At 55.1% G+C, this 21,979-nt stretch overlaps 1 protein-coding gene across 1 annotated transcript in view; it reads right to left on the minus strand.

Annotated features, from left to right (window-relative positions):
• Positions 1-17,539, minus strand: part of CPSF1 (cleavage and polyadenylation specific factor 1) — a 62,356-nt gene extending 44,817 nt beyond the window's left edge. Inside the window, exons 1-12 of the mRNA XM_058808940.1 lie at positions 17,516-17,539; positions 15,305-15,502; positions 11,160-11,187; positions 8,883-9,016; positions 8,365-8,445; positions 6,168-6,319; positions 5,946-6,092; positions 3,751-3,890; positions 2,302-2,412; positions 1,372-1,465; positions 781-868; positions 210-335 (exon numbers count right to left, since the gene is read on the minus strand). Coding sequence (XP_058664923.1) covers positions 210-335; positions 781-868; positions 1,372-1,465; positions 2,302-2,412; positions 3,751-3,890; positions 5,946-6,092; positions 6,168-6,319; positions 8,365-8,445; positions 8,883-9,016; positions 11,160-11,187; positions 15,305-15,448 — 1,245 coding nt within the window. The 5' untranslated portion in view covers positions 15,449-15,502; positions 17,516-17,539. The remainder of the gene's footprint in view (positions 1-209; positions 336-780; positions 869-1,371; positions 1,466-2,301; positions 2,413-3,750; positions 3,891-5,945; positions 6,093-6,167; positions 6,320-8,364; positions 8,446-8,882; positions 9,017-11,159; positions 11,188-15,304; positions 15,503-17,515) is intronic.
• Positions 17,540-21,979: the final 4,440 nt, after the last annotated feature.

Genomic DNA, 21,979 nt, shown 5'->3' on the forward strand with positions numbered 1-21,979 from the left:
ATTTTGGGGTGCCCAGGTGGATGTGGGGTGCCCAGGTGGATGTGGGGTGCCCAGGTGTGGCTCAGGCCTCACCTGTCTGTCGGGCGCGTCCCTGCCCGGCCCGGCTCTGGGATGGGGATTTGGGATCTCGGAAAGGGTTTGGGGTTCTTGGGGAGGATTTTGGGGTGCCCAGGTGGATGTGGGGTGCCCAGGTGTGGCTCAGGTCTCACCTGTCTGTCGGGCCCGTCCCTGCCCGGCCCCGCGGGCGCCTCCTGCAGCTTCTCCGTGTACCTGAGCAGGAGCGAGTTGCCCAGGCGGGAGCCCAGGAACAGATAGCCCGGCTCCAGCGGCACCATCTGCGGGCACGGCGGCACCCGGGGTCACCTCAGGGTCACCACGTGTCCCCGGAGTCCCCAGGTGCTCACACAGGTGTCCCCAGGTGTACCCACTGTCCCCGGTGTCCCCAGGTGTCCCCGGAGTCCCCAGGTGTCCCCACTGTCCCCAGGTGTCCCCGGTGTCCCCAGGTGCTCACACAGGTGTCCCCAGGTGTACCCACTGTCCCCGGTGTCCCCAGGTGTCCCCACTGTCCCCAGGTGTCCCCAGTGTCCCCAGGTGTCCCCAGGTGTCCCCGGTGTCCCCAGTGTCCCCAGGTGCTCACACAGTTGTCCCCAGTGTCCCCAGGTGTCCCCAGTGTCCCCAGGTGTCCCCAGTGTCCCCAGTGTCCCCAGTGTCCCCAGTGTCCCCAGTGTCCCCAGGTGTCCCCAGTGTCCCCGGTGTCCCCAGGTGTCCCCAGGTGCTCACACAGGTGGTCAGGACGGAGGCGGCCGCTTTGTCGAAGTGGAAGGAGCGCACGGAGCGCATCCCGTCCGTGATCAGCGTCAGCACGTAGCTGGGACAGCAAAGGGACAGCTCAGGGGGTGACAACCCCTTGGGGACACCCCCAAACCCCTGGGGACACCCCCAAACCCCTTGAGACACCCCCAAACCCCTGGGGACACCCCCAAACCCCTGGGGACGCCCCCAGAAAAACCAGGACCCCCAGGGACCCCCCCTTGTCCCACAGGACAGAGCGCGTCCCGTCCGCGATCAGCGTCAGCACAGAGCTGGGATGGCAAAGGGACACTCAGAGGGGTGACAACCCCTTGGGGACACCCCCAAACCACTGGGGACACCCCCGGGCCCCCCCACAATCCCTGGAGACCCCCAAAAGTCACCCCAGAAACCCCCAGGGGTGTCCCAGGGCAGGAGGGGACAGAGCTCACCCTGTCCCTGAGCAGAGCCAGGACATGGCTGGGACAGGGGGTGGCACTTCAGGGGGGGACAGGGGACACCCCAAACCCCTGGGGACACCCCAAACCCCTGGGGACACCCCCAGGACCCCCCCAGACTCACATCTCCCCCCCCTTGAGCGAGATGACCATCTTGTCGTAGGAGATGAAGGTGGCCTGGGCACAGTCCAGAGTCATCCTCACGCCCTCCTGGATCCCTGGGGACAGCGACGGGGACAGGGACAGTCAAGTGGGGACAGGGACAGTGGGGACAGCGACAGGGACAGGGATGGGGACAGCGATGGGGACAGTCAGGTGGGGACAGTGGGCACAGCGACAGGGACAGGGATGGGGACAGCGACGGGGACAGGGACAGTCAGGTAGGGACAGTCAGGTGGGGACAGGGACAGTGGGCACAGCACAGGGACAGCGATGGGGACAGCGATGGGGACAGTCACAGTGGGGATGGGGACAGGGGACAGCTGGGACAGGGACAGTGGGGATGGGGACAGTGACGGGGACAGTCACAGCTGGGGTGGGGACAGGGACAGGGACAGAGATGGGACAGGAACAGTGGGGACAGGGATGGGGACAGAAACGGGGACAGTCACAGATGGGGACAGCGACAAGGATGGGATAGGGACAGTGGGGATGGGGACAGGGATAGGGACAGGAACAGTGGGGACAGGGACAGGGATGGGACAGGGATGGGGACAGTCACAGCAGGGACGGGGACAGGGATGGAGAGTGTCACAAGTGGGGAGACGGACACAGATGGGGACAGGGATGGAAACAGGGACAGGAATGGGGACAGCGCCAGGGACAGGACAGGGATGGGGACACAAGAAATGGGAATGGGATAGCGATAGAGATGGGGACAGGGACAGGGGACAGTGACACAGACAGGGCCAGGGGACAGAGACGGGGCCAGGTGCGTCCCTCACGCAGAGGGAACACGGTGGTGCCGCAGGTGAGGCTGTTCAGTGTCACCCCGTACAGGGACAGGGACAGTGACGGGTGACAGGGACAGGTGACAGGGGACAGTGTCACTCACGCAGCGGGAACACGGTGGTGCCGCAGGTGAGGCTGTTCAGGGCCACCCCGTACGGGGGCACGCTCTGGTTCAGGTACAGCAGCGAGTTCACAGCGAAGATCACAACACCCCCTGGGACATGGGGACAGTGTCACTGTCACTGTCACCACACCCCCTGGGACATGGGGACAGTGTCACTGTCACTGTCACCACACCCCCTGGGACATGGGGACAGTGTTATTGTCATTGTCACCACACCCCCTGGGACATGGGGACAGTGTCACTGTCACTGTCACCACACCCCCTGGGACATAGGGACAGTGTCACTGTCAAAGTCAGCATCACCACACCCCCTGGGACATGGGGACAGTGTTATTGTCATTGTCACCATCTCCACACCCCCTGGGACATGGGGACAGTGTTATTGTCATTGTCACCATCTCCACACCCCCTGGGACATGGGGACAGTATCAGTGTCATTGTCATTGTCACCATCACCACACCCCCTGGGACATTGGGGACATGGGGACATTGGGGACAGTGTCATTGTCATCGTCATCACACCCCCTGGAACATGGGGACAGGGACAGTGTCATTGTCACCACACCATCACCACTGTCACCCTCATCACACCATCACCACAGCGCCTAGGACATGGTGACATGGGGACAGTGTCAGTGTCATTGTCATGGCCACCACACCCCCTGTGACACTGGGGACATTGGGGACAGTGTTGTCATTGTCACCACACCCCCTGGGACATGGGGGACATGGGGACAGTGTCAGTGTCACCACACCCCCTGTGTCACTGACTGTCACTGTCACTGTGTCACTGTCATTGTCACTGTGTCACTGCCACTGTCACTGTGTCACTGTCACTGTGTCACTGTGTCACTGTCACTGTGTCACTCTGTCACTGTCACTGTGTCATTGTGTCACTGTGTCACTGTCACTGTGTCACTGTCACTGTGTCATTGTGTCACTGTGTCACTGTCACTGTGTCACTGTCACTGTCACTGTGTCACTGTGCCACTGTGTTACTGTCACTGTCACTGTCACTGTGTCACTGTCACTGTGTCATTGTGTCACTGTCACTGTGTCACTGTAACTGTGTCACTGTCACTGTCAGTGTCACTGTGTCACTGTCAGTGTCACTGTGTCATTGTCACTGTGTCACTGTCACTGTGTCACTCTGTCACTGTCACTGTGTCACCGTCACTGTGTCACTGTCACTGTGTCACTGTCAGTGTGTCACTGTGTCACTGTCACTGTGTCACTGTCACAGTGTCACTGTCACACTGTCAGTGTCACTGACCGATGGGTTTGGGCACAGGCAGTGCCTGGGTGCAGTCGAAGGGCAGCGAGCTCAGGGACCAGATCACCGTCACTGTGTCACTGTGTCACTGTCACTGTGTCACTGTGTCACTGTGTCACTGTCACTGTGTCACTGTCACTGTCAGTGTCACTGACCGATGGGTTTGGGCACAGGCAGTGCCTGGGTGCAGTCGAAGGGCAGCGAGCTCAGGGACCAGATCACCGGGTGCACGCGCTGCAGGATGTTCAGCGAGATGGCCACGATGCTGCACGTGTCCTGCCGCACTGCCACCCTCCTGTGGGGACACCGTGTCACCTCTGTGTCACCTGGGGGGTGACAAACACACCCTGACCCCACCCATGGCACTGCCACCCTCCTGTGGGGACAGCCGTGTCACCTCTGTGTCACCTGGGGGTGACAAACACACCCTGACCCCACCCATGGCACTGCCACCCTCCTGTGGGGACAGCCGTGTCACCTCTGTGTCACCTGGGGGTGACAAACACACCCTGACCCCACCCATGGCACTGCCACCCTCCTGTGGGGACACCGTGTCACCTCTGTGTCACCTGGGGGGTGACAAACACACCCTGACCCCACCCATGGCACTGCCACCCTCCTGTGGGGACAGCCATGTCACCTGGGGGTGACAAACACAGCCTGACCCCACCCATGGCACTGCCACCCTCCTGTGGGGACAGCCATGTCACCTGGGGGTGACAAACACACCCTGACCCCACCCACGGCACTGCCACCCTCCTGTGGGGACACCGTGTCACCTGGGGGTGACAAACACAGCCTGACCCCACCCACGGCACTGCCACCCTCCTGTGGGGACACCGTGTCACCTGGGGGTGACAAACACAGCCTGACCCCACCCATGGCACTGCCACCCTCCTGTGGGGACAGCCATGTCACCTGGGGGTGACAAACACAGCCTGACCCCACCCATGGCACTGCCACCCTCCTGTGGGGACACCGTGTCACCTGGGGGTGACAAACACAGCCTGACCCCAAATCCCCCCAGAGCCCAGACTGGCCCGGCCCAGGCTGGTTGGGCTCTGAGACCATCAGCAGGGTGGGCTCACGGTAACCATGGGGGAACTGCATGGGCTGGGAACCCCAAAACCCCCTGAGACCCCAAAACCACTGAAACCACCCCAGAAAACCCTAAAACACCCCCAAATCCCCCAGAAAATACCCCAAAACTGCTCCAAGCCCCCCAAATCCCCAGACTGGCCGGGCCAGCTCTGGTTGGGCTCAAAGAGGTTCAGCAGGGTGGGCTCACAGTGGCCATGCAGGAACTGCATGGGCTGGGAACCCCAAAACCCCCTGAAACCCCCCAAAATCTCCTCAAACAACCCCAAAACCTCCTGAAATCCCCTTAAACGCCCCTTGAAATCCATCCAAAACACCCCAAATCTCCCCAAAATCCCCCCAAACCCCCAGACTGACCCGGGCCAGCTCTGGTTGGGCTCACAGAGGGTCAGCAGGGTGGGCTCACAGTAACCGTGCAGGAACTGCATGGCCTGGGAACCCCAAAACCCCTTGAAGAGTCCCTCAAATTCCCTCCAAACTGCCCCAAATCCGCCCAAAATTGCCTCAAATTCCCCCGAAACTGCTCCAGGTCCCCCAAACCCCCAGACTGACCCGGGCCAGGTCTGGTTGGGCTCACAGAGGATCAGCAGGGTGGGCTCACAGTGGCCGTGCAGGAACTGCATGGGCCGGGACCCCTAAAACCCCCTCCAAAACTCCTGAAACCACCCCAAAACTCCCTGAAATCCCCTCAAAATACCCCAAAGCCCCCCAAAATCCCCCCAAACCCCCAGACTGACCCGGGCCAGCTCTGGTTGGGCTCACAGAGGTTCAGCAGGGTGGGCTCACATTGGCCATGCAGGAACTGCATGGGCTGGGACCCCTGAAATCCCCTCCAAAACACCCCAAAACCCCCCAAAAAACCCTCAAATTTCCTCCAAACACCCCAAAATCCCCCCAAACCCCCAGACTGACCCGGGCCAGGTCTGGCTGGGCTCAGAGAGGATCAGCAGGGTGGGCTCACAGTGGCCATGCAGGAACTGCATGGGCCGGGACCCCTGAAATCCCCTCCAAAACACCCCAAATTCCCTCCAAACTGCCTCAAAACCCCCCAAAATGCCCCCAAACCCCCAGACTGACCCGGGCCAGGTCTGGTTGGGCTCACAGAGGATCAGCAGGGCGGGCTCACAGTGGCCGTGCAGGAACTGCATGGGCTGGGAACCCCAAAACCCCCACAAACCACCCCAAAGCCCCCCCAAAAACCCTCAAATTTCCTCCAAACACCCCAAAATCCCCGTGGGACCCCCAGACTGACCCGGGCCAGGTCTGGTTGGGCTCGAAGAGGATCAGCAGCGTGGGCTCGTAGTAGCCGTGCAGGAACTGCATGTCGATGATGTTGAGCAGTTTCTCGTCCAGCTCGCGCACGTCGATGATGTAGCTGGGCAGGAAACTCGACTTCTGCCTGCGGGGTGGGGGGTTCAGGGGGGCTGGTTCTGGGATTTGGGGCGCCCCGGGGGGGTCTGGGGGGGTCTCTCACCCCTCTCCCACCAGCCCCTCGTGCTCGTCGGCCAGGGAGTCTCTGCGGAAGGGCAGCACCACCAGGCGGGTGCCGTAGATCAGCATCACCGCGCAGCGCCCGTCGGGGTCCACGCGCACCCGGGGGGTGTGCACGTTCTGCACGAAGCCGTCCTGCAAAAAACGGGGTTTGGGGTGATTGGGGGGGCTCTGGAACCCCAAAATCCATCCCAGAGCTCCCTGTGCACGTTCTGCACGAAGCCATCCTGCAAAAAACGGGGTTGGGGGTGATTTCAGGGGATCTGGAACCCCAAAATCCATCCCAGAGCTGCCTGTGCACATTCTGCACGAAGCCATCCTGCAAAAAACGGGGTTGGGGGTGATTTCAGGGGATCTGGAACCCCAAAATCCATCCCAGAGCTGCCTGTGCACATTCTGCACGAAGCCATCCTGCAAAAAACGGGGTTTGGGGTGAGTGGGGTGGCTCAGGAACCCCAAAATCCATCCCAGAGCTCCCTGTGCACGTTCTGCATGAAGCCATCCTGCAAAAAACGGGGTTTGGGGTGATTTCAGGGGATCTGGAACCCCAAAATCCATCCCAGAGCTCTGGGTGTATGTTCTGTCTAAAGTCATCCTGAAAAAATGGGGATTTCAGGGGATCCGGAACCCCAAAATCCATCCCAGAGCTCCCTGTGCACGTTCTGCACGAAGCCGTCCTGCAAAAAACGGGGTTTGGGGTGATTGGGGTGGCTCTGGAACCCCAAAATCCATCCCAGAGCTCCCTGTGCGTGTTCTGTACAAAGCCATCCTGCAAAAATGGGGTTTGGGATAAACCTGGAACCCCAAAATCCATCCCAGAGCTCCCTGTGCACGTTCTGCATGAAGTTGTCCTGCAAAAAACGGGATTTGGGGTGATTGGGGGGGCTCTGGAACCCCAAAATCCATCCCAGAGCTCTGGGTGCGTGTTCTGCACAAAGCCATCCTGCAAAAAACGGGGTTTGGGATAAACCTGGAACCCCAAAATCCATCCCAGAGCTCCCTGTGAATGCTCTGCATGAAGTTGTCCTGCAAAAAACGGGATTTGGGGTGCTTGGAGAGACCCCAAATCCAGGGGAACCCCCAAAATCCATCGCAGAGCTCTGGGTGCACGTTCTGTACAAAGCCATTGTGGAAAAATGGGGATTTGGGATAAATCTGGGATCCAGGGAAACCCCAAATGGGATTTGCGAACCCCAAAATCCATCCCAGAGCTCTGTGGGCATCTTCTGCATGGAGCCATCCTGAAAAATAAATGGGGATTTAGGGGGGCTCTAGGATCCAGGGGAACCCCAAAATCCATCCCAGAGCTCTGGGCGCGTGTTCTGCACGAAGCCATCCTGCAAAAATGGGGTCTGGGAACCCCAAATGGGATTTGGGAACCCCAAAATCCATCCCAGAGCTCTGGGCGCGTGTTCTGCACGAAGCCATCCTGCAAAAATGGGGTTTGGGAACCCCAAATGGGATTTGGGAACCCCAAAATCCATCCCAGAGTGACCCCACACCCAGACATGGAGTGTGAATGTCCTGCACAAAGGCATCCTGGAGAAATGGGAATTTGGGGTGATTGGGATGGATTTAGGATCTGGGGGAGCCCCAAAATCCATCCCAGAGCCCTGTGTGAACAAAGCCATCCTGAAAAAATGGGGGTTTGGGAACTCCAAATGGGATTTGGGAACCCCAAAATCCATCCCAAAGTCACCCCACACATCTGGGGGGATTTGGGATGGTCAGGACAACCCTGGGATCTGGTGAACCCCAAAATGTGGGGGGGAATTCAGGGATTTTGGGGTTCTGTGATGACCCTGGGATTTAGGGAACCCCAAAATGCACCAAAGGGAACCCCCAAATCCATTTTAGGGGAAAATTTGGGGATTTGGGGGGAAAAAAAATCAGGGATTTTTGGGTTCTGGAAGAATTCTGGGATCTGGGGGAACCCCCAAAATCCATTTTTGGGGTAAAATGTGGGGATTTTGGGGGGTAAATGAGGGGGGTTTGGGGTAAATTTGGGACTTTGGGGTCCCAGATCACCCTGAGCTCTGAGGGAACCCCAAAACCCATTTTTGGGGTGAATTTGGGGGTTTTGGGGTTCTGGGCTCACCCTGAGCTCTGAGGGAACCCCAAAATCCATTTTTGGGGTGAATTTGGGGGTTTTTGGGGTAAATTTGGGGTTCTGGGCTCACCCTGAGCTCCGGCTCCTCGAAGTAGTGCAGGGACAGAGTCTTGAGGTCGTGGGTGCCGGGGTCGTACTCCACCACCGACAGCTGGGAAAGGCACCCCAAAAACGAGTTACGGTACCCCAAAGTCATAACGGCACCCCAAAACCAGCCACAGCACCCCAAAGTCACCAATGGCACCCCAAAACCACCCACAGCACCCCAAAGTCACCAATGGCACCCCAAAGTCATCCACAGCACCCCAAAAGTGAATGATGGCACCCCAACACTGAGACACAGCACCCCAAAAGTGAGTTATGGCACCCCAACACTGAGACACAGCACCCCAAAAGTGAATGATGCACCCCAACACTGAGACACAGCACCCCAAAATGGCTTTGCTGGGGTTTTTTCTGGATTTTTTGAGTATTTTTGGTGGGATTTTTTGGGGGTTTTTTTTTGCCCTGCCCCAATTTTATTTTGCTTTTTTCTGTTTCCCCCATTTTTGACGATTTTCCCGCGCTGTTTCTGCCTTTCCCCCCTACCTTGGCGTCCTTGAAGCTGAGCAGCAGCGCGTCCCTCTTGGCGCCGGCCAGCTGCACGCTGGCCATGGACATCACGTTGCCAAAGAAGGAGAACGAGGCCACCAGCTCCAGCTTCTCCCGCTGGCCCTTGCCCTCTGGGGAGAGAAATTCCAGTTTGGGGATTTTGGGGCTTTTTGGGGGCTTTTTGGGGTTTTTTTGGGCGTTTTTCAGGGTTTTTTGGGGGCTTTTTGGGGTTTTTTTGGGGGGGTTTTCAGGGTTTTTTGGGGTTTTTTCGGGGTTCGGAAATCAGCTCAAAAAGGGGGAAATCAACCCAAAAGGGGAAAATGAGCCCAAAAAGGGGGGAAATCAACTCCAAAAGGGGGAAAATCAACCCAAAAAGGGGAAAATCAACCCAAAAGGGGAAAAACCCAAAAAGGAGAAAATCAACCCAAAAGGGGAAAATGAGCCCAAAAAGGGAGGAAATCACCCTAAAAATGGGGAAAATCAGCCTAAAAATGGGGAAAATCAGCCCAAAAAGGGGAAAATCAACCCAAAAGGGGAAAATGAACCCAAAAAGGTTGGAAATCACCCTAAAAATGGGGAAAATCAACCCAAAAGGGGAAAATGAACCCAAAAAGGTTGGAAATCACCCTAAAAATGGGGAAAATCAACCCAAAAAGGAGAAAATCAACCCAAAAGGGGAAAACGAGCCCAAAAAGGGGAAAATCAACCCAAAAGGGGAAAATCAACCCAAAAGGGGAAAATCAACCCAAAAGGGGAAAATCAACCCAAAAGGGGAAAATGAGCCCAAAAAGGGGGGAAATCAACCCAAAAGGCGAAAAATCAACCCAAAAAGGGGAAAATGAACCCAAAAAGGGGAAAATCAACCCAAAAAGGGAAAAAGAGCCCAAAAAGGGGAAAATCAACCCTAAAAATGGGGAAAATAAACCCAAAAAGGGGAAAATCAACCCAAAAAGGGGAAAATCAACTCCAAAAGGGGAAAATCAACCCAAAAAGGGGGGAAATCAACCCAAAAGGGGAAAATCAACCCAAAAGGGGAAAATGAGCCCAAAAAGGTTGGAAATCACCCTAAAAATGGGGAAAATCAACCCAAAAAGATGAAAATCAACCCAAAAGGGGAAAACGAGCCCAAAAAGGGGAAAATCACCCTAAAAATGGGGAAAATCAGCCCAAAAAGGGGAGAAATTGTCCCAAAAATGAAGAAATTGTCCCTAAAAATGGGGAAAATCAACCCAAAAATCAGGAAATCAGCCCAGAACGGGAGGAAATCACCCCAAAAATGGGGGAAATCAATCCTAAAAGGAGGAAATCAGCACAAATAGGGGGAAAATCAACCCAAAAAGGGAAATTGTATCAAAAAGGGAAAAATCACCCTAAAAATTGGGGAAATCAACCCTAAAAATGAGGAGGGGAACACCCTAAAATGGGGGAAAACAGCCCAAAAAGGAGGGAAATCAACCCAAAAAGGAAAATTGAAGCAAAAAGGGGAAAATCAGCCCAAAAATGGGGACAATAAACCCCAAAAGGGGGAAAAATTGTCCCAAAAAGGGGAGAAATCACCCAAAAAATGAGGGGAAAATCAACCCAAAAATAAGGAAATCACCCCAAAAAGGGGAAAATAAAACCCCAAAAGGGGGAAAATCACCCCAAAAAGGGAAATTGTCCCAAAAGGGGGTAAAATCACCCCAAAAATGGAGGGAATCACCTGAAAAATGGGGAAAATCAGCCCAAAAAGAAGAAAATCAGCCCAAAAAAGGGGAGAAATTGTCCCAAAAATTAAGAAGTCGCCCTAAAAATGGGGAAAATCAACCCAAAAATCAGGAAATCAGCCCAAAAAGGGAAAAAGTCAAACCAAAATGGGGGGAAATCAACCCAAAAATGAAAATTGTCCCAAAAAGGGGAGGGATTAACCTAAAAAAAGGGAGGGAATCAGCCTAAAAATGGGGGGAAATCAGCCCAAAAAGGAGAAAAGTCAATCCCAAAAAGGGAAATTGTCCCAAAAAAGGGGAAAATCAACCCAAAAAATGGCAGAATTATCCAAAAAGTGGAGGAAATTGCCCCAAAAGTGAGAGAATTTTATGAAAAAAGGAGGAAATTTCCCCCGAAAATGGGAGAATTATGGAAAAAAAAAAGAGAAAATCAGCCCAAAAAAATGAGAAAATTATCCAAAAAATGAGGAAATCACCCAGAAAAAAAGAGCAGGATCATCCCCAAAATGCAGGAAATCCCCCCAAAAATCCCCAGGAATTCCCAAATGCCCCAAATTCAGTCACTCACCCCCATTCCTGTCACCTTTTCCTGGGGCCTGGCAGGGAAACAATCAAATGGAGGCAGTGAGCACAAAGGGGAAAAATGGGGAAAAAGGGGAAAAAGGGGAAAAAGGGGAAAATGGAAAAGGGGGAAATTGGGGAAAAATGGAAAAGGGGGAAAAGGGGGGGAAAAGGGGGAAAGGAGAGACAGGGGAAGAGGGAAAAGGGGGAAAAGGGGGGGAAGGAAAAAGGGGAAATTGGGGAAAAATGGAAAAGGGGGGAAAAGGGGGGGAAAGGGGAAAAAGGGGGAAATTGGGGAAAAATGGAAAAATGGAAAAGAGGGGAAAAGGGAGAAAGGAGAGACAGGGGAAGAGGGAAAAAGGGGAAAGAATGGGGGAAAAGGGGGGGAAGGAAAAAGGGGAAGTTGGGGAAAAGGGGAAAAAGGGGAAAAATGGAAAAAGGCGGAAATTGGGGAAAAATGGAAAAGGGGGGAAAAGGGGGGAAAAAGGGGGAAATTGGGGAAAAGGGAAAAATTGAAAAGGGGGAAAAGGGGGAAAGGAGAGACAGGGGAAGAGGGAAAATGGGGAAAGAATAGGGGGAAAAGGGGGGGAAGGAAAAAGGGGAAATTGGGGAAAAGGGGAAAAGGGGAAAAATGGAAAAAGGGGAAAATGGAAAAGAGGGGAAAAGGGGGAAAGGACGGTGGAAAGGGGGGAAAGGGAAAAAGGGGGGAAGGGGAAAAGGGGGAAGGAAAGAGGAAAAAAGGGGAAATTGGGGAAAAGGGAATTTGCGGAGAGTGGGGAAATTGGGGGGGAAATTGGGAGGGGAAAGGGGGCACAAAGGGGGCACAAAGGGGGCACAAAGGGGGCACAAAGGGGGCAGAAAAGGGGAAAAGGGGGGAAAGGGGGGAAGAGGGAAAAAAGGGGGGAAAGGAGGGAAAGGGGGAAAAGGGATTTTGGGGGAAATGGGAAATTGGGGGAGGAAATGAGAGAAACTGGGGGGGATTGGGGGGAATTGGGTGGGAAAGGGAAAATTGGGGGAAAGAGGAAAAGGGGGAAAAGTGGAATATTTGAAAAACGGGAAAAGGGGAGAAAGGAGAGAAAAGGGGAAAGGGGGGAAGGTGAAAAAAAGGGGAAAAAAGGGAGAAATGGGGAAAAGGGGAAAATGGAAAATAGGGGGGGAAGGGGAAAAGGAGAGATGGGAAGAGGGAAAAAGGGGAAAAATAGGGGGAAATGGGGGAAAGGAAAAAGGGAAAATTGGGGAAAAGGGGAAATGGAAAAAAAAGGGGGAAATTGGGGAAAAGGGAAAAATGGAAAAGGGGGAAAAGGAGAGACAGGGGAAGAGGAAAAAGGGGGAAAATAGAGGGGAAAGGAAAAAAGGGGGGAAATTGGGGAAAAGGGGAAAAAGGAGAAAAGGAGAGACAGGAAGGGGGAAAAAGGGGAAAATAGGGGGAAATTGGGAAAAAGGGAAAAATGGAAAAGAGGGGAAAAAGGGGGGAAAGGGAAAATGGGGAAAGAGGGAAAAGGGGGAAGGAAAGAGGAGAAAAGGGGAAAATGGGGAAGAAGGGAATTTGGGGAGAGTGGGGAAATTGGGGGGGAAATTGGGAGAGGAAAGGGGGCACAAAGGGGGAAGAAAAGGGGGGAAAAGGGGAGAATAAAGGAGGGAAAAAGAGGGGAAAAGAGGGGGAAAAGGGAAAAAGGGGAGAGGGGAAAAGGGGGAAGGAAAGAGGAAAAAGGGAAAATGGGGAAAAAGGGAATTTGGGGAGAGTGGGGAAATTGGGGGGAAATTTGGGGGAATTGGGGGGGGGAATGGGAGCACAAAGGGAGGAAAAAGGAAAAAACACAAAAAACGAGAAAAGGGAGAAAAGGGGGAAAAGAGAAATTGGGGAAATTGGGGGGAAAAAGGGAAAATCCAGGAGTTATTTTAGGGGGTCACTTTTGGGAGTTCTTTTGGAGAGGTTTTTTTTGGGAGCAGTTTTTGGGGGTTGTTTTGGGGGTGATAATGGATCAGTTTTTTTGGGTGGTTTTTTTGGGGGCTATTTTGGAGGAGTTTTTTGGGGTGTTTTTCTCTGAGAATCAGTTTTTTTGGGGGGTCATTTTGGGGGTTTTGTTTTTGGGAGTTTTTCTGTGAGAATCAGTTTTTTGGGGTTTATTCTGGACAGTTTTGGGGGGTTTTTCTGTGTGGGGTGTTCATTTTTGGGGGCCGTTTTTAGGGGTAATTTTGGAGAGGTTTTTTGGGGTGTTTTTCTGGGATGATCAGTTTTTGGGGGGGCTTGGGAAGGATCAGTTTTTCAGGCGTTATTTTTCGGGGAATTTTGGAGGGGATTTTTGGGGATTTTTGGTGGGGGATTCATTTTTGGGGGGTCATTTTTGGGGGTTATTTTGGGGTGTTCTAGGACATTCAGGTTTTTGGGGCCTCATTTTTGGGGTCATTTTGGAGGAGATTTTTGGGTTATTTTTCTGGAAGAATCAGTTTTTGGGGGCTCATTTTTGGGGTCACTTTGGAGGAGTTTTTTTGGGGTGTTTTTCTGGAAGAATCAGTTTTTGGGGGGTCATTTTTGGGGGTTATTTTGGGGTGTTCTAGGACATTCAGGTTTTTGGGGGGTCATTTTTGGGGGTAATTTTGGAGGAGATTTTTTGGGGTGTTTTTCTGGAAGGATCAGTTTTTGGGGGGTCATTTTTGGGGGTAATTTTGGAGGAGATTTTTTGGGGTATTTTTGTGGAAGGATCAGTTTTTGGGGGGTCATTTTTGGGGTTATTTTGGAGGAGTTTTTTTGGGGTGTTTTTGTGGAAGGATCAGTTTTTGGGGGGTCATTTTTGGGGTTAATTTGGAGGGAATTTTGGGGTTTTTTTGGTGGGGAATCCATTTTAGGCTGTCATTTTTGGGGGTTATTTTGGGGTGTTCTAGGACATTCAGGTTTTTGGGGGCTCATTTTTGGGGTCATTTTGGAGGAGTTTTTTTGGGGTGTTTTTCTGGAAGAATCAGTTTTTGGGGGTCATTTTTGGGGTTATTTTGGAGGAGATTTTTGGGGTGTTTTTTGGGAGGATCAGTTTTTGGGGGTCATTTTTGTTTTGTTTTTTTTCTGGAAGGATCAGTTTGTTGTGGGCTCATTTTTGGAGATCATTTTGGGGGGTTCATTTTGGGGGGTCATTTTTAGGGTTATTTTAGAGGGGTTTTTTGGGGGGGATCAGTTTTTGGGGTGTCATTTTTGGGGGTTATTTTGGAAAATTTTTTGGGGTGTTTTTCCAGAAGAATCAGGTTTTTTGGGGGTTCTTTTTGGGGTGATTTTGGAGGAGATTTTTGGGGTTTTTTTGTGTGAGGTTCATTTTTAAGGATTATTTTGGAGAGTTTTTTGCAGGGTTCTTTTTTGGGGGACTCATTTTGGGGGGTCACTGTGGAAGAAATTTTGGGGTTTTTTGGTGGGGGGGGTTCATTTTTGGGGTTTTTTTTTCGGGTGTTTTTCCAGTGGATCAATTTTTGTGGGGTCATTTTTGGGGGGTCATTTTTAGAGTTATTTTAGAGCGTTTTTTGTGGACAACTTAGTTTTTGGAGGGTCATTTTTTGGGGTTATTTTGGAGGGGATTTTTGAGGTATTTTTCTGTGAGGATCAGTTTCTGGGGATCATTTTTGGGAATTGTTTTTGGGGTTTTTCTTGGACGAGTTTTTGGGGTATTTTTCAGTGAGAATCAGTTTGTGAGAGTCAGTTTTGGGGGTGATTTGGAGAATTTCTGGAGGATTTTTTTCTGTGGGGGGAGTTCATTTTTGGGGTTATTTTGGAGAATTTTTGGAGGATTTTTTTGTGGGGGGCTCATTTTTGGGGTTATTTTGGACAGTTTTTTGGGGTTTTTCTGTGGGAGCTGCTCATTTTTGGGGTTATTTTGGAGAGTTATTTTGGGGTGTTTTTTCCTGGGGAGTTCATTTTTGGGGTTATTTTGGTTTTTTTTCTCAGTTTTGGGGTTATTTTGGACAGTTTTTTGGGGGTTTTCTGTGGGGGGAGTTCATTTTTGGGGTTATTTTGGTTTTTTTGTGTGCGGGAGTTCATTTTTGGGGTTATTTTAGAGAGTTATTTGGGGGTTTTTCTGTGGGAGCTGCTCATTTTTGGGGTTATTTTGGAGAGTTATTTTGGGGTGTTTTTTCCTGGGGAGTCCATTTTTGGGGTTCATTTGGAGGGCTCACCTCAGGTTCATGGTTCAGGCGATACACAAAGAGCTGAGAGGTTCCAGCCACCACCAGGTTGCGCTCAGCAGCCGAGAAGAAATGGCAATAAAGGGAAAATTCCAACCCTGTGGGAGGGTGGGTCTGCTTGTACACGGCGTACATGGCCCCAAAAACGCCCCAAAAACGCCCCAAATCCTCCTGGGGGGCTGGGGGGCTCTGGGGAGAGAGAGAGGAGAAATCGGGGTGAGAAATGGGGAGTTGGGGGGATGAGACCCCAAAATTCCCCTCAGATTTTTCAGATATTCCCCACAAATGATCCCTAATGCCTCACCCCCATTTTCCCTCATTGACCCCCAAAATTCCCCTCAGATTTTTCAGATATTCTCCACAAATGATCCCTAACACCTCACCCCCATTTTCCTTACAGGGACCCCCAAAATTCCCCTCAGATTTTTCAGATATTCCCCACAAATGATCCCTAATGCCTCACCCCCATTTTCCCTACAGGGACCCCCAAAATTCCCCTCAGATTTTTCAGATATTCCCCACAAATGATCCCTAATGCCTCACCCCCATTTTCCCTCAGGGACCCCCAAAATTCCACTCAGATTTTTCAGATATTCCCCACAAATGATCCCTAATGCCTCACCCCCATTTTCCCTCATTGACCCCCAAAATTCCCCTCAGATTTTTCAGATATTCCCTACAAATGATCCCTAATGCCTCACCCCCATTTTCCCTCAGGGACCCCCAAAATTCCCCTCAGACCCCCAAAAGGTCCCCCCTCATTCCCACCCATTTGCTCCTCATGCACCCCCAAAATTCCCCTCAGATCCTGCTAAAGGATTTCTAAAATCTCCCCCCTCATTCACCCCACTCTCCCCTCATGGACCCTCCAAAATTTCCCCTCAGACCCCTCACAGGACCCTCCCCATTTTTCCCCTTCAGTCCCCCCCATTTTCCCCTCACAGACCCCTCAAAGCCCCTCAGCCCCAATTATCCCCTCTGAACCCCAAAGCGCCCCTCAAATTCGCCCTCAGACCCCCCAAAAGTTCCCCTTTCAGTCACTCCCATTTCTCCCTCATGCATCCCCCAAATTTCCCCAATTACCCCCACACAGACCCCTCAAATTTCCCCTCAGATCCCCCCAAAGGACCCCTCAAATCTCCCCCCATTTTCCCCTCACAGACCCCCCCAAATTTCCCCTCAGACCTCTCAGAAGACCCCAAATCTCAACCCCATGGATGCCTCGACACCCTCAAAGTGTCCCCCAAACTTTTCCCCCTCAGTTTCCCCCATATTCCCCTCACAGACCCCCCAAAAATCTCCTCAGATTGCCCCAAATGAATCCTAAAATCTCCCCCCTCATTCACCTCATTTTCCCCTCATTGAGCCCCCAAATTCCCCCTCGGACCCCTCCCAGGACCCTCCCCATTTTCCCCCCTCCGTCACCCCCAAAATTTCCCCTCAGAGCCCCCCAGATCTCATCCCCATGGATCCCTCAACACCCTCAAAGTGTCCCCCAAAATCTTCTGCCTCAGTTTCCCCCCATTTTCCCCTCATGGAGCCCCCAAATTTCCCCTCAGACCCCTCAAAGCCCCTCAACCTCAATTATCCTCTATGAACCCCAAAGATCCCCCAAATTTCCCCTCAGAGCCCCCAAAAGTTTCCCTCTCAGTCTTTCCCATTTTCCCCTGACGGACCCCCCTAAAACTCCCCTCAAATCCCTCAAACTCTTCTTAAAGGACCCCCCCATTTTCCCCTCATAGACTCCTCAAATTTCCCTCAGAGCCCCAAAGGACCCCTCAAGTCTCCCCCCTCAGTCCCCCCATTTTCCTCTCACAGACTCCCCAAAACTCTCCTCAGACCCCCCTCAAAGGACCCCAAAATCCTCCTCCCTCATTCCCCCATTTCCCCCTCACAGACCCCCCAAATTCCCCCACAGACCCCTCACAGGACCCTCCCCACTTTCCCCCCTCAGTCTCCCCCATTTCCCCTCAAGGACCCCCCAAATTTTCGCTCAACCCCCCCCCCCCCCCCCAAAGCATCTCTAAAACCTCCCCCCTGATTCCCCCCATTTTCCCCCCAGGGATCCGCTAAAACTCCCCTCAGTCGCCTCAGCCACCCCACCTCCCTCCACCGCCCCCTGCACCCCTCAGTCCCCCTCAAACCCCCTAAAAACCCCTCAAAACCCCCAAAATCCCCCCAAAATCCGCGCCCCATCCTCACCGCTCCCACGCGGGCCCGTCCCGCTCCCGCCGCTCCCGCCGCCACCACAGAGATGCCGGAAGTGGGGCCGGAAGTGGCGCTAGAGCGGCGCTCCCGGGGCCGCTCTGGCCGCTCCCGCGTCGACCATAGAGACGCGGGGTCCTCCAGAGGAACGGGGGATCCCCGGGGGACCCCCCCAAAACCCCACAGACCCTCTGAGGGGATTTGGGGGAAATTTGGGGGGATTTGGGGGGTCCTGGATACCCCAAAAACGGGCTGGACCCCATGGAGGGGGGCTGGAGGGAGTCAGGACCCCCAAAAAGGGCGGGACCCCCATAGAAACCCTATAGCCCCCCAAAAAGGGGCTGCACCCCAGTGCCCTCCCAGTCACTCCCAGTTCCTTCCAGTGCTCCCAGTTCCCTCCCAGTACCCCCAGTGCTCCCCAGTCCTTCTCAGTTCCCTCCCAGTCACTCCCAGTCCCCCCCCAGTCTATTCCCAGTCCCTCCCAGTCGCTCCCAGTGCCCTTCCAGTCCCTCCCAGTTGCCCCCCAGTCCCTCCCAGTCCCTCCCAGTTGCCCTCCTGTCCATCCCAGTTGCCCCCAGTCCCTCCCAGTCCCTCCCATTCCATTCCCAGTCACTCCCAGTCACTCCCAGTTGCTCCCAGTCACTTCCAGTCCATTCCCAGTCACTTCCTGTCCCCCCCAGCTCATCCCAGTCCCCTCCCAGTTGCTCCCAGTTCCTCCCAGTGCCCTCCCAGTTGCTCCCCAGTCACTCCCAGTGCCCTCCCAGTCACTCCCAGTCCATCCCCAGTTCCCTTCCAGTTGCCCCTCAGTCCCCCCAGTCCCTCCCAGTGCCCTCCCAGTCACTCCCAGTCCATCCCCAGTTCCCTTCCAGTTGCCCCTCAGTCCCCCCAGTCCCTCCCAGTGCCCTCCCAGTCCCTCCCAGTTGCCCCCAGTCGCTCCCAGTCGCTCCCAGTTCCCACCCCAGATCCAGGACTCCAGCTCTGTTTCCACCTTTATTGCCCCATTGCCCCTCCGAGGTGGTGTGGGCGTGCCCCCAGCTGTGCCCAGCTGTGCCCAGGCATGCCCAGGTGCGTTCCAGCTGTGCCCAGGTCCATCCAGGTGTGCCCAGGTCCATCCAGGTGTGCCCGGGTGTCTCCAGGTGTGCCCGGGTGTGCCCACGTGTGTCCAGGTGCATCCAGGTGTGTTACAATTGTGTCCATTTTTGTCCTGGTGTGCCCAGGTGTGCCCAGGTGTATCCAGGAATGTTGCAGATGTCTCCAAGCATGTTCCAGCTCCATCCAGGTGTGTTCCAGCTGTGCCCAGGTGTGCTCCAGGTGTGCTCCAGGTGGTGTCAGTGCTCGTCGCCCTGCTCGTTGAGGGCCAGCAGCAGCAGCAGCGCCCACCCCCCGAGCAGCCCCGCGCTCTGCAGCGCCAGCAGCGCCCAGGGCCTGGGGGAGCGCACGGACAGCATGGCCGGCACCTGGGGACGTGTCAGTGTCACCTGAGAGTCACCTGGGATACCTGAGTGTCACCTGAGCGTCACCTGAGTGTCACCTGAGTGTCACCTGAGAGTCACCTGAGTGTCACCTGAGTGTCACCTGCAGCCCCGCGCTCTGCAGCGCCAGCAGCGCCCAGGGCCTGGGGGAGCGCACGGACAGCATGGCCGGCACCTGGGGACGTGTCAGTGTCACCTGAGAGTCACCTGGGATACCTGAGTGTCACCTGAGCGTCACCTGAGTGTCACCTGAGTGTCACCTGAGAGTCACCTGAGTGTCACCTGAGTGTCACCTGCAGCCCCGCGCTCTGCAGCGCCAGCAGCGCCCAGGGCCTGGGGGAGCGCACGGACAGCATGGCCGGCACCTGGGGACGTGTCAGTGTCACCTGAGAGTCACCTGGGATACCTGAGTGTCACCTGAGCGTCACCTGAGTGTCACCTGAGTGTCACCTGAGTGTCACCTGAGCGTCACCTGAGTGTCACCTGAGTGTCACCTGAGTGTCACCTGAGCGTCACCTGAGAGTCACCTGAGAGTCACCTGGGATACCTGAGTGTCACCTGAGTGTCACCTGAGAGTCACCTGAGAGTCACCTGAGAGTCACCTGGGGGTCACCTGGGGACACCCGAGAGTCACCTAGGAGTTACCTGGGATACCTGAGTGTCACCTGAGAGTCATCTCAGTGTCACCTGGGGACACCTGAGCGTCACCTGGGGTCACTTGCGAGTACCCATGTGACAGCTACAGGTACCCACAAGCACCTGTGGGACACCTGAGGGTCACCCCAGTGTCCCCAGAGTTCCCTTGATGCCACTGTGTCCCCAATCCCCCCGATGTCCCCATGTCCCTCACCATGTGGCACAGCGCCAGGTGCAGCAGGAATCCCCAATCCCCCCAATGTCCCCAATGTCCCCGATGTCCCCGATGTCCCCAGTGTCCCCAATCCCCCCAATGTCCCCAATGTCCCCAATGTCCCCAATCCCCCCAGTGTCCCCAATGTCTCCAATCCCCCCAATGTCCCCAATGTCCCCAATCCCCCCGATGTCCCCAATCCCCCCAATGTCCCCAATCCCCCCAATGTCCCCAGTGTCCCCAATCCCCCCGATGTCCCCATGTCCCTCACCATGTGGCACAGCGCCAGGTGCAGCAGGAATCCCCAATCCCCCCAATGTCCCCAATGTCCCCGATGTCCCCGATGTCCCCGATGTCCCCAATGTCCCCAATGTCTCCAATCCCCCCAATGTCCCCAATGTCCTGAATGTCCCCAATCCCCCCAATGTCCCCAATGTCCCCAATGTCCCCAATCCCCCCAGTGTCCCCAATGTCTCCAATCCCCCCAATGTCCCCAATGTCCCCAGTGTCCCCAATCCCCCCGATGTCCCCAATCCCCCCAATGTCCCCAATCCCCCCAATGTCCCCAGTGTCCCCAATCCCCCCGCTGTCCCCATGTCCCTCACCATGTGGCACAGCGCCAGGTGCAGCAGGAATCCCCAATCCCCCCAATGTCCCCAATCCCCCCGATGTCCCCAATGTCCCTCACCATGTGGCACAGCGCCAGGTGCAGCAGGAAGCCCCCGCCCAGGGCCGCCAGCCAGGTGCGGGCGGCGGGGGCGGCCCCCAGGGCCAGCCCGGCCACCACCCCCGGCAGCACCGGCAGCGCCCCGGCCGCGGCCAGCGCCACCGTGCGGCGGGTGCCCAGCCCGGCCTGCGACAGCACCAGCGCGTCACCTGCGGGACAGCGACACTGAGAGATGTCCCCAAACAGGGACAGCACCAGCGCGTCACCTGCGGGACAGCGACACTGAGAGATGTCCCCAAACAGGGACAGCACCAGCGCGTCACCTGCGGGACAGCGACACTGAGAGATGTCCCCAAACAGGGACAGCACCAGCGCGTCACCTGCGGGGACAGCGACACTGAGAGATGTCCCCAAACAGGGACAGCACCAGCGCGTCACCTGCGGGGACAGCGACACTGAGAGATGTCCCCAAACAGGGACAGCACCAGCGCGTCACCTGCGGGACAGCGACACTGAGACATGTCCCCAAACAGGGACAGCACCAGCGCGTCACCTGCGGGACAGCGACACTGAGAGATGTCCCCAAACAGGGACAGCACCAGCGCGTCACCTGCGGGACAGCGACACTGAGACATGTCCCCAAACAGGGACAGCACCAGCGCGTCACCTGCGGGACAGCGACACTGAGAGATGTCCCCAAACAGGGACAGCACCAGCGCGTCACCTGCGGGACAGCGACACTGAGAGATGTCCCCAAACAGGGACAGCACCAGCGCGTCACCTGCGGGACAGCGACACTGAGAGATGTCCCCTGGCTCGGGACAGTGACACTGACAGAAATGTCCCCAAACACAGAGAGAGCCACACCCAGAGCTGTCCCCAAATACAGCGCCAGCGCGTCACCGGCGGGGACAATGACAATGACAGAAATGTCCCCAACACGGGACAGCTACACTGAGAAATGTCCCCAAACTCGGGACAGCGCCAGCGCGTCACCTGCGGGACAGCGACACTGACAGAAATGTCCCCAGACTCGGGACAGTGACAATGAGAAATGTCCCCAAACACAGAGAGAGCCACACCCAGAACTGTCCCCAAATACAGCGCCAGCGCGTCACCTGCGGGGACAATAACACTGACAGAAATGTCCCCAACACGGGACAGTGCCAGGTGCCACCTGCGGGGACAGTGACACTGAGATAAATGTCCCCAAACTCCGGACAGCCACACTGAGAAATGTCCCGAAACACAGGGAGAGCGGCACTCAGAAATGTCCCCAAACCCGGGACAGCGCCAGGTGTCACCCGCAGGGACAGCCGCCCTCAGAGCTCTGTCCCCAGACACGGTCAGGTGTCACCCGCGGGGACAGCGACACTGAGAGCCCCTGAGCACTCCCAGGCTCCACCCCCTCCGCACAGGCCCCGCCCCTCGGCACAAAGCCCCGCCCCAATACAGAGGCCCCGCCCCAATAC

Source organism: Ammospiza caudacuta, chromosome 1, assembly GCF_027887145.1.
Source record: "Ammospiza caudacuta isolate bAmmCau1 chromosome 1, bAmmCau1.pri, whole genome shotgun sequence".
NCBI lineage: Eukaryota > Metazoa > Chordata > Aves > Passeriformes > Passerellidae > Ammospiza > Ammospiza caudacuta.